Genomic DNA, 13,276 nt, shown 5'->3' on the forward strand with positions numbered 1-13,276 from the left:
TCGCGCTCCGCTCTCCTCGTCGAACCGCCAACGAACTGCTTGCCCACCAACGATCTCCTCGCCCACCAACGATCTGATCTCTCAGCGTCCCAACTTGCCTTTTTATAGCCCCGAGGGGTGAAGCCGCTGTAGGTTTCGCCACCCGAAGCCGGCGCTTCCCCCTTTTACCCTTGAACCTTCACCCCAGGCTGGCTATGCCCCTTTCACCTCTGATTGGCCGGTTCCCTTCACGGCAAAGGCCGTTTTTATCCGATTATCGTAATCAGCCGTCTTCACGGCTGGTTTGCACACGGACGTTCCGATTGGCCAATTTCTTCCACGGCAAAGCCCGTTTTGATCCGATTATGGTAATCAGCCGTCTTCACGGCTGATTTGCACACGGACGCTGGAGAATGTGGCTCCTATGGCGGTGCGGCGTGTCCGTGTCGACGGCACCTTGCCGCTGTTGCTGAGGCGGGTGTGATGGTGTCGCGATGTTGATGGCGCTGTGGTGGGGATGGCGTGGTTGTGGAGTTGTTGGCGTTGTGGTGGGGATGGTGTGGTTGTAGAGTTGTTGGCGTTGTGGTGGAGGTGGCGTGGTTGTAGAGTTTGTTGTTGAGGAGATGTTGTTTGTCTAAAATAAAAGATAGAAAAAGAATAATGGCTAACTCAAAGATGCACAGCTCGGCACACGAACAAGACCTGTTATACATCAGTGGGGGAACCTAACCTGAAACACATACTTATCGGAATAACTAATCTCTGGGGAACCTGAATGGTGGTTTGCGAATTTCCACAACCGTAACACTACCCCCTCCCCTTTTTACAGACCCGTCCCGTGTCGTCAAATTTTCGTGTGCCTTCATGTGTTAGTTCTCCCCTAGTACGATTTACCTTCGGATCCCTGGGTGCAACATTTGGTGTATCCGTGTCCCAAAAATAAGTAGCCTATGGGCTGCGTAGCTAACTAAACAAACTCACTCATACAGACGACTTACCGAAAATTGCCGGCGCTAAGACAAACATGCAGGGGGAGCAAAACTCATGTACAATTTTACCTTAACTTATAAATTTACACTAAACCATGGCCCAGGACCGATGGACTCTGTGGGGAAAAAAGCACATAGCAAATGTCAACGGTTATGTGAGGGTGAGCGCTCCGCTGCTGAAGGTCAGATGTCCTCAGGGCCTGATCAAAAGGTCCCCCTTGAGTTTCTTCCTTCTTTCCTACCCCAGCTGCTGGAGGCAACTCACCCTAACCTGGCGGCTATGCGCCATCCCACAGGCCATTTTGAAGAGGGTAGCCAGGCTGCCCAAATGCAGTCTCTGCCTAGAATGTATATATATATATATATATATATATATATATATATATATATATATATATATATATATATATATATATATATATATATATTTACATGGCGAGCGGAGGGAAGCACGTAAGAGCAGAGTTATACTGATAAAAAGAAATGGAAGTATGCAAGGTATGTACAACAACAGCACTTATACAGTTCACTACTTAACAGACTGGCCCACGGACACACACACGCAGACACACACAAAGAACCGGACCGAAATGGTCTTTATTCGGACCTCTAGCCCGGAGGACAGTCGGGCTGAAGACCAGGGTCTGTCTTGGACCTGTCCACCTCGTGTGGTCTTTGAGCTGACGAGGTCCGGGTTGCCAGTGGGGGGCGAGCCGAATCCAGGCACCGGTGAGCAACCCTTGCAGTTCTTGTGGGGGATGGTGTCTCTCAAGCTCGCCCGTTCGCCTATAGAGATACGGCGCCCAACCCTTGCGGTCCTTGTGGGGGATGGTGTCTCTCTAGCGTATGGCGGAGGAGGAGGAAGAAGATGACGACGATGACCAAGACCAAACCAGATAGACAGACTAGACCGCCTGTCCCGTTTATTTCTACTCGCCCCCTGTCGGGGTGGGGGGCACGCGTCTCACCCTCCGCACACCTCATTCGCCGGGGAACTCCGTTGTCTCTCCATCATTGGTCGGGGGGCGTGTCGGGCACCTTGATTCCCCGCCGCGTCCCCGATCTGCCGAGGATTCGCGAGAGAGGCGTCAGGTCTTCGTGAATTCCGCCCACGTTCGTGCTGACACGCACGTGAGCGATGGCATTGGTGGGAAGAAGCGAGATGAAGGTGAAACGATGCTGGCGTTGTTGTAGTTGTTGTTGGTGGTGTAAATAAAAGAAAAACCCTAACTATCAAAAGTAACTCACAGCGCATGAACATTTGTTTACCCATTAGACAAGGTACGGGGCCCTAACTGGAAACACATACTTACCGATATAACTGATCTATAAGACCTGAATGTTTTGTGCGATAGGTTTCCAAATCTGCAACATTATGTCATCTTTACAAGTTGTTGGCTTGTCCTTTCTGCATCATTTATTACTGGGGGAATTTGCTCGAGTTGTTGCTTCTTCTCTTACAGGTTTCGGATTGATTCCGCCTCCTTATTGTGTTTCTCTTAGCAGGAGACACCCAGGCTGCCTGTTGTGTCCACATGGACTTCACAGAGCTTTCTCTGTAATAAGGCCTGTGACCCTTTGTTTGGAGTTTTTTTAATGTCCTCCATAGCACAGCTGCCCTGACATGTGTCACGCATGGGGCTTCCATTGCGCCCTAATTCTTCCCCATCTCGACCGATGACGACCCCATTCCTCTGTCTCTGAAGACACACTTGAGGACTCCTGTGGGCTCCCTCGGCCGTTCACACCAAGCGTTATCTCCTCTACGATGGTCTCCCTCTTGTGCACCTTCTTCTTCCTCCTGGTGCCGCCGCACAGACCGTTCATCGTCCCGACCAAGATGGTAGCCTCGCCGCTTCGCTCGTTGCCACATAATCTTACTCTTAGGAGCTGTGCGTGGTTCTTACTTTTGGCTTCGTCCGACATCTGTTCGAGCACTGCATATCTCCCTTTCATAAGCGCGCCATGCATTTCCCATTTTGGTGGGACAGCACGAGCTTCCGCTCCATGTGGCGCCGCCTCGTGTGTTGCAACCCTTTCGATTATTTTCGGGGCTTCTGTTGCATCCTTTTCTGCGATACCCCCATTCCTTATGGTCTTCAAAGACACACTTGAGGCCTCACGGAGGTTCCCTCGGCTGTTCACACCAAGCGGTAGCTCCGCCACGATTGTCTCGCTTGCATTCGTTTTCTTCCTCCTCCGAGTTCTGCCGCACGGACCGTTTGTCATCCGATCGAGATGATAGCCTCACTGCTTTGCTCGTGCCCGCATATCTTGCTGCGACGAGTCATGCGCGCCTCTCTCACCTTCAGCTCAATGCAGCGACATCGGTTAGGGCACTGCACGTCTCTATTCCGTGAGCGCGCCCATCTTGGCGATCCGACATGGACTTCCTCTCCATGTCGCGCCACTTCGTGCCTTGCAGTCTCTCAATTCCATTCTTGTCTCCTTTTCTGCTGCCCCACTACCTTTTGAGATCTTGACATCTTTCCTCTTCAGAGTGGAGGCACGTGAATCATCATAGGTGGGTTCAGACGGTGGAATCGTCGAGAAATATGGGGAGGGTGAGACGAGGTGTCCTTGTCGCGCCGCCATCGTGTGTGTGTGTGTGTGTGTGTGTGTGTGTGTGTGTGTGTGTGTGTGTGTGTGTGTGTGTGTGTGTGCGTGCGTGCGTGCGTGCGTGCGTGCGTGCGTGCGTGCGTGCGTGCGTGCGTGTGTGCGCATGCATGTGTGAGAGAAGAGATGCCCTGTTGCAACATTTGATAATTTTTTTAAATTTTATTTTAATTCTGATGTGCAAATGAGTAAAGTGTGGGAACTGCTGCTCTAGAATATTTAACTTTCTCTACTAAATGGGGTTAACATGGGATGGATTGGAATATATGAATACGTTTGGATGCAGTCTGACAAATACAAATTTCATTACAACAAATGTTTTTTTTTTTCAATTGTGATAAAATTTGAGCTCATAATGCAATTGATCTGGAAACTTATCATGCAGGTTGCGTGGTTACTTGGCGGCTATCACGATGTCTGGCATGAAGGTAGCCAAGGCCCGAAAGTCTCTCCCGACAAGCAACCGCAAGCAGCTGGCAAGCTTGCACAGGACATCCAATGTAGTTGGACAGCCAGACTGTGCTGATAGGATCTTTCTCCTCACTGCTGAAGTTTTGGAGTATGGTTCAGACATCGACGGCTCTCTTGAAAATACCAGTTCTTCAGAAGTTCTCAAAATTGACGGCAGTGAGCCAGACGTGCTTTTGTGTCGTATCACCTCAATTCAAGGCCAAGTTATGGACAGTGAAAGCAGTGATACCCAATTTGGTAACGAGGCAGAAGATGTGCTGCTATATAAGGTGACATCGGTTCAAAGTCGGCAGGATGCCATGGAGCAAGTTCCTGATGAGGACGATGCACAGACCAGCATAAAGGAACAGATGTGCTCACCTGAGAACACACTTATAAGGGAAAATGGATGCTCATTTCAGGAAGATTTTGGCATGGGAATAGAGATGATGTCCAATGAGACTCACAATGGCAGTTATCAATCAGCAGAGTCGAGCATAATATGCACCATGGTTGATAGTATAGATTCCTCTTTGGAAGGGCATTGTGAAGTCAGTATCCTTGATGACACTCAATTTTTAGAGCAGAAAACTATGACACAAAATACCAAAAACCCTGCCATTTGCCTTGTGGATCCACCCCAGTTCATGGACCCTTCATCATCTAACAGAAATGGTGATAGCTGCATTCAAAAGGCTTTGGAGGAAAACCCACTTTTGAAACCTTTCTTGTCTCAAAGTAAGGATGAGAGAAGCACAGGTTTAATTAAGAAAGTGCCAACAAAATGTGGTTGTGGGATAGAATCACCAACATTGAGAAACTTGTTAAAGATTGACCGTGGGCTCAATCTGGAGTCTCCATTGCAACATGCCTGCCACAATGTTAAAAATGCGAAATGTGATCATAAGTACGATGATGCAAATGTCCAGGAGGTGCACATTTATGATTCAAAGATCCCTGAAATGCTGAGTGATGCTTCAAAGGCACCTGCAATCCAGACTGATGCTTCTGTATTGAAAATGCAGACTGATTGTTGTGAAACATTTAAAATTTGGACCAGTGATTCCGAGGCCACACAAATGCAGACCGGTGGTTCCGAGCCCCCACAAATGCAGACCGGTGGTTCTGAGGCCCCGAAAATGCGGACCGGTGTTACCGAGGTGCCGAAAATCCAGACCGGTGTTACTGAGGCCCCAAAAATGCAGGCCAATGGTTCAGTCGCCCCGAAAATACAGGCTAATGCTTCAGTTGTCCCAAAAAAGCGGACTGACGGTTCCGAGGCCCCGAAGAAGTGGACAGCCAGTTCCGAGGCCCTGAAGAAGTGGACAGCCAGTTCCGAGGCACCGAAGAAGCGGAGAGACAGTTCCGAGGCACTGGCAAAGTTGCCTGACGGTTCCAAGGTACCGTCAAAGCTGCCTGATGGTTCTGAAGCACCGGAGAAGCGGACCGGCGGTTCCGAGGTACCGCACAATGGCACCAGCGGTTCCAGGGAACCACACGAGGGCACCAGCGGTTCCAGGGAACCACACGAGGGCACCAGCGTTTCCTGGGCACCCCACGGGGGTACCGGCAGTTCCGGGGCACCGAACGAGGGCACTGGCAGTTCCGGGGCACCGAACGAGGGCACCGGCAGTTCCGGGGCACCGAACGAGGGCACCGGCAGTTCCGGGGCACCTCACCATGGCACCGGCGGTTCCAGGGCACCTCACGATGGCACCGGCGGTTCCAGGGCACCTCACGATGGCACTGGCGGTTCCGGGGCATCTCACGATGGCACCGGCGGTTCCGGGGCACCTCACGATGGCACCGGCAGTTCCGGAGCACCTCACGATGGCACCGGCGGTTCCGGGGCACCTCACGATGGCACCGGCGGTTCTGGGTCACCTCACGATGGCACCGGCGGTTCTGGGTCACCTCACGATGGCACCAGCGGTTCCGGGTCTCCTCACGATGGCACCGGTGGTTCCGGGGAACCTCACGATGGCACCGGTGGTTCCGGGGAACCTCACGATGGCACCGGTGGTTCTGGAGCACTGCACGATGGCACTAGTGGTCCCAAGGCACCGCAAGAGGGGACAAGCGGTCCCAAGGCATCACAAAAATGGACCGGAGACTCTGAGGCACTTAAAATACTGACAGATTGTTCCGAGGCACCGGAAATCCTGACAGACAGTTCCGAGGCAAACAAATTGGTAACAGATGCTCCCGAAGAACCTAAAATATTGACCCAATGTTCTGAAGCACAAATGCTGACCGATGGCTCTGAGGCTCTGGCAGTGTCTATCAGTGGTACAACTGCGCTGGAAATGCAGCCTGTGAATGTAAAGGCCACGTGGATACTACTTGGTGGTGCCAGTACCCAAGATTTGCAGCCCCGTCAGCAGGGTGATACGAATGTTCAACAAGATCGTTTGGATTACAATGCCATGCAGCTCATTGAATCAAGTCCTCATGGGATGCAACCTGAATGTATGGACTTCAATGTAGAACATAAACTCAATGGTAAGATTGTGAATGCTTTACGTGTTTTTGAAGGAAGTTGTATTTCTCATTGATTTAGTTCCCATTGATTGTTTGATTAATTTGCAATCGAATATGCTCCATATTTTCTTTTATATTCATATTCTGAGGTTCATAGACAAGCTAATTGACAAAAGTATGAATGCTTACACACTGACAATGTAGTTATGGGAAACAAAGGACACAGGAGAGAAAATGAACAAGGTTAATGACAGCTTCATGGCCACTATGCCTGGTGTTGGCCTTGGATCCTAGGTTCCTGAGTTCAAATCCCGCTCAGCTATTGAATTAATTCCAGGTGGGGTTAACTCGGCCTGTCATCCTTCCGAGGTCGGCAAAATGAGTGCCAGCATGCTGGTATACTGTGTCGGAGTGGCGACCCGTCCAGGATTGTGCCCAATAGCCAAGGAGACTGCTTAAGCAGCAAAAACACTCTGCACAGAGTATGGTTACAATCTCCTCCTCCTCCTCCTCATGGTCACTGCTCGGTGTAAGCACCAATCTGTTATAATAGCTGTAACCTTACAACTGGATAAACAGATAGACAAGGGGATGAAATTTCACTTGTGCAAAAAAGTTGGAAAGAGGATTGAGGTGAGCAAAATACTTGAACCTAAAATTGTTAAGGATGAACAGGTTACCAAACGAATCTTGATGGACAGGTTGGGTGTTTGGCAAGGACGAATTGTTTCGATTTTGGTGAAGATCCGAATCCAGATCTGGATATGACAATTATTTGATTTTCAAAGTGATTCACCATTGAGAGACAGGGCGAAAACGATATAGTACTGCATAGCATGATATTTCAAAATTGTAATGGGCCCAATATGTTCTCATGGATCAGGCATTATGTGGCCGAGGTATGTGCTCTGCCGAGTGATCTAGTTTTATACAGCATTTATTTTATTTATCTTTATTTAAATGTAAACATACTATATATATATATATATATATATATATATATATATATATATATATATATATATATATATATATATATATATATATATATACCATCGTGCCCCCAGAATCCAAACGCTCCATTGTTAGAACAAATTGGAATCCGAACAATTTTTTCGAGAAAATTTTGCCCTAAAAACCGAACACATTTTCGAAAACCGAACACAATGTGGCGTTCATGTTTGTTCACGTGTCTCCCCCGCCTGTTCGACGCGCATCTTCGTGCTATGTTCATTCAGTTCGTCGGTGGAAGTACTCATGAAAGCATCTCTCGTGTGTCGATCGCTACTTTACCTCATGATTTCGCCTTGATTTGTGCATTTTTTTTTTCAATTATCACCCTTGTGCATTCACCATGGCACCCAAGAAGAGCAGTGAAGCAAATACGAATAAGAGGAAGTCCGTGAGAACGACAATTGAGTTGAAAAAAGAACTTATCGCTAAGCATGAGAACGGTACGTGTGTGTCTGATCTCGCTGCCATGTTCGATCTGCCGAAATCGACCGTGTGTAGGATTCTGGAAATAAAGAAGCGATAAAAGCACGAAAACCCATCGTGAAGCGAACTCATTCAATGAACCCTCTGACGAATCGGCTTTAACGAACTCAACGTTTTTTTCGCGAGCATGGTAGTGACGTCATGCTGCGTCACCTAATCGCTTCACCTCTTGATTCTCTCCCGTGCAACTGTTCGGTGAAAACGGCACGTTTGTGTCTCCACAGAGTGTACTGGGATATAAAACACCATTTGGTGCTTCATGGTTAATTACATACCTCCACCAGGCTGAACAGTTTACGTTTTGGATCCCAATGGCCACTGATAGGCCGGAGCTGCATCCAGACCTGATAGAAGAAGCGACAACGCTCCTGCTCATCCCCCAGGTTTGGAATGAGATTCATGACCCAGAAAAGGTCATTTACTCAACTTATTTTACCTTAAACATGGGTAATTTCAGTTGAAAGTGTCTTGAAAGTGGGTTTTCTTGGGGTCCAGGAACGGATTAATTCACTTTCCATTATTTCTTATTGGGAAAATAGTTTTGGAATCCGAAGTTTTTGGAATCCGAACAGCCTCTTGGAACGAATTAAATTCGGATTCTGGGGGCACCACTGTATATATATATATATATATATATATATATATATATATATATATATATATATATATATATATATATATATATATATATATATATATATATATATATATATATATATATATATAAATATATATATATATATATATATACACACACATCATAGACTCCTATAGAGAAGGACTGGAACATCCCATGCTCGGGGTTTGTAACTTTAGTCTGAAGGATTAACTTGAGTTCGCGGATAAAATGACTTCTAGAAGGGCTAGAGACACGATCTCGGGATCCATATAGGGGTTTTTGAGGATGGCGCTTTCAATAGTGTCATTTTCAACACCACCTGAGGTCATCTTCAAGGTCAAAAGGTCATATTTCAAGTTCAAATTTCTGAATTTTGGTATTTTTTGCCATTTTTGTGTCAAACTCATAAACGGTGAGAGATGGCTGATTGTAATAAGATGCAAGTGTGTAGAGCTGTCAAACTTTGATATTTATTGTCATATATCGTATTACATAAACATTATATGCATGTCACACTATGCCTATTACAACTATGTCTATGTCTATCACGAGTTGGAGAGCTTTTCTTGCCCCCTGAGGCATCCCAAAGCTTTTTCTTTGTCACTTACATTGAGGACATGAGCTTTCAATAGAATGTTAGCCAAAGTAGTACATGCAGCATTACTACTTGCTAAAGGTGCATCTACAGAGGATAACAGCTCAGCAAAATGAAATCGGCAACGCATTTTAGTCTTGTCATACAAATTATAGGCATTATGTATAAAAAAGACGGTTGTCAAAGTCGGCACACTCAATCCACCTCTATTCAAATTATCTAGAAACTCAGATGACAACCCGTTACCATCTTCATCATCAATGATCTCCTCCATACTAGTGCTATCGCCATATTTATGAACTAGGTGTCCGGCCAAATAAACTACTTTATGCTTAAGGGCATCGTCAGACCCCAAGAGATCCTGAGTGTCTTGAGGAGTAATCTCGGCAATTAGTTCACTTCGCTCATCTGGATTTATGGAAGTTGTACAGTTCTTGTCGCAATCAATCACACGAGAACTAGATTCAGGCATAATGTCATGCTTAACTAGAACGGGCACTCAGTAGAGCGCATACCTTTGCCAACACTACATTTTGCCCCCCCCCCCCCAGAAACCGTTGATTGTGAGGGTATTTAATCCCATACCACATCTGCCATCTCATATGTGTTATGATGGCTTAAAAACATTAAATTTCCTGTGTCATATCATATATCACAAGATTGGGCATTGAATTCACAACATTTTGGTGTTGGTTTCATGCAAATCGGATAAGAATTGACCGTGTTATGACTAAAACCGCACATTTTGCAATGTCGTGACCCCCCCTGACCTTTGACTCCCTACCGCTAATAAGGGTTATTACGTCATTGTGTCATGTCACATATCACAAGATGGGGCATTGAATTCTGAACATTTTGGCATTAGTTGCATGCAAATTGGATACAAATTGACCGCACTATGGTAAAAAGACGATTTTGACCTTTTCATGACCTTGACCTTTGACCCGATCGCTCCCAAAATCTAATCAAATGGTGCTCGGATAATAACCAATCATCCCACCAAATTTGCTGCGATTCAGTTCAATACTTTTGGAGTTATGCGAATAACAAACAAACACACATATTCACAAATAAATAAATAAATACACAGCGATCAAAACATAACCTTCGCAACAAAGTTTGCGAAGGTAATGAGTGTTTGCAAATTTACAATTTTAGCTGCAGCCATAATGTCAACTACGTCAATGTAGAAGTTTCCACCGCTTCTTTGCCTGGCTTGGCCGAAAAACCTTTCCAAGGCTTCATCTGCAAATATAGCAGGAAGAACGTAGTCAAAGTCTTTCTCTGCCACAAGCAATTTGGCAGCATCCACATTATTACGTGTGGACACAGTGAAGGCTTCAGCAGTTTGCTGAGTTAGCTTCAGCTTAGGACCACCACCTCCTTGCCATGCGCAGGTAGATATAATTTGGCAAGCCTGCTCCAACCTTGTGAAACTTCTACAGTCTGCTGTCCAAGGCTGTCTGGATCTGTCGCACAGATGGATAGCTGAGAAATGGTCTTTCACGTTCATCATCTTGAACCACTCACTCATTATCTGGGTGAGGATGATTGTGCCTTCGCAGATGCCCAGTGAATCCTTGAAGGTCTTTAAAGCAGCGACAGTCTTGTCATTGAACACTTGGCATACCAATGGTACGCTCTGGCGTTGAAGGGGCTTGGGGAAAAGAGCGGTGTGCGTCAGCTTGGTTAAGTGATTAGGAGTAGCCCGGTCGATCTCATAAACCTTCTGAATATCACTCCAGTAAGCTTTGTACTCATTACCATTTACGACAAATGAGTGTCTTGCCATCAACAGTAATCCAGTTGTTGTGAACATTTTTGAAGATGTGCACGTAGTCGTACACTAAGAACATAGATTGCTCTTGAATTGACAGCACTTGGCAACTTCCTGGTCCTCCAAGTTTTGAATAAACACTGCAGTTGGTATTGCAATTGTCACATATCAAAGAAATCACAGTACCGCCAGCACCAACTACAGCTGATGCAGCTTCGATAAGGAGTTCCTTCAGCTGATCGGCAGTTAATTTTTTGCAGGGCAAAATATGCAGAATATAGTGTGGACCACCGAAATGGCAGGCAACTTCAACAACCATAGCATGTGAAGCAAGCATTTTGTGTTCACCACCCGCTGCTGCATTTTGACCATATCCTACAACATGCCCTCCAGAAAATCACAATGTCTTGACCAGCTTTACCTCGTCAAACATTAAATTGACCAAACGCTGCTGTGGTTTAAGCTGGTCGAACAAGGTTTTGAGGTTGGAGTCCTGCTGACTACTAGCAAGCATCTGTTTTACCTTTTTTGTTCATGGTAGAATGATTAAGCTGGATCGACGAATCATTTTGTATGCACTGGGTGATATGTTGTGAAGCGGCATTGCGAAAATCATGGTATCAGTATCAAATCGGCGACGATCAGGAGGTTTGAACTTAAGATGCAGCTGCGACCGAAGGAAGGTGAAATGAGGAAGCTCGTGTGCCTCAGTCATCCAACAGAGCTGGCTTATTACAAGCTGAAGAATTTCCTTGCTTGTGCATTCATAGATGTTTACCTGGTCAGTTATGGATCTAATCTGGGACCATTTTGAGAGCAGCTTGTTCTTCTGCAAAGGAAAAGGTCGTTTGGACACCTCAATGCCATCTTTCTCAACTCTATTCATGAATAGAAATCCAAAAGGTGAGTGAACTTGTTGGAAATGAAAGAACTGCTTGACAGTTTGTCCAGTAGCATCAGATATTGATAGGTAAAGGTTTTCCTGGTCTTTATGATGTAATAGCCAGGAAAATAGGAGCTGATTTTAGCACAGAAATGGTCGAAATCTTGGATATTGTCTGCAGCCTCATCAGCTGCCTGCATCTTCTTAGCTCTTGATTCTGACATTGAAGATGATGTTGGGCGTGGGGCTGAGGTCACCTGCTTCAAAGCTGATTTCGGTACTCCAGGAAATATTGATGGGGGTTCTTTGGTTCGTTTGCCACCCCTAACTGACACCCAATCACAATTGAAATGTGTCTCACAAATATATATCTCCCTTAAGTACCTCAAGCTTTCTTTCTCATTTGGCATTGCTAATATCCATCTCTCCCTCTCCTCAGGATCTTTTGGGAAGGATATGACCTTTACATAAGGCGTCCCATCATAGTTTCCTCTACAACCAAAGCAGCTTCAACCACGTGGCATATTGTCACCAAAGCAGGAAACAACACAAAGATCCTGTCACATCACTAGCTGGACAGTTTCTGAAAGAGAAACAAACAAAACATACATTAGTTAACGATGATAGAAATCGGCAAGTAGGTGCAGTAGGTGCACAATGTCATGTTTTGTCATAGACTTTACAAAAGTTTTCCTCTCTGAGTTGGACACAAAAACAGGCAAAAATATCAAAATTCAGTAATTTGACCTTGAAATATGACCTTTTGACCTTCAAAATGACCTCAGGTGGTGTTGAAAATGACACTATTGAACTCGCCGTCCTCAAAAACCCCTATATGGATCCCGAGATCGTGTCTCTCACCCTTCTAGAAGTCATTTTAGCCCCGGACTCGAGTTAATCCTTCAGACTCAAGTTACAAACCCTGAGATCGTGAGGTTCCAGTCCTTCTCTATAGGAGTCTAAGATATATATATATATATATATATATATATATATATATATATATATATATATGTATATATATATATATATATATATATATATATATATATATATATATATATATATATATATATATATATATATATATATATATATATATATATATATATATATATATATATATATATATATATATATATATATATTATATATATATATATATATATATATATATATATATATATATATATATATATATATATATATATATTTATATATGTATATATATATATATATATATATATATATATATATATATATATATATATATATATATATATATATATATATATATATATATATATATATATATATATATATATATTTATATATATGTAATATATATATATGTAATATATATGTATATATGTATATATGTATATATGTA

The 13,276-nt window shown here is 44.6% G+C and overlaps 1 protein-coding gene across 6 annotated transcripts in view; it reads left to right on the forward strand.

Annotated features, from left to right (window-relative positions):
* The window catches only part of LOC147021727 (uncharacterized), a 236,041-nt gene that overhangs the window by 99,576 nt on the left and 123,189 nt on the right, over positions 1-13,276 (forward strand). For all 6 annotated transcript variants that reach the window (XM_085892001.1, XM_085892003.1, XM_085892000.1 and 3 more), the window contains one exon: positions 3,970-6,536. In XM_085892001.1, coding sequence (XP_085748127.1) covers positions 3,998-6,536 — 2,539 coding nt within the window. In that variant the 5' untranslated portion in view covers positions 3,970-3,997. Of the gene's footprint in view, positions 1-3,969; positions 6,537-13,276 lie in introns of those variants that run through there.

Source organism: Eptatretus burgeri, chromosome 8 (genome assembly GCF_056783735.1).
Source record: "Eptatretus burgeri isolate ZD-2024b chromosome 8, Ebu_testis_v1, whole genome shotgun sequence".
In the NCBI taxonomy this organism is placed as follows: domain Eukaryota; kingdom Metazoa; phylum Chordata; class Myxini; order Myxiniformes; family Myxinidae; genus Eptatretus; species Eptatretus burgeri.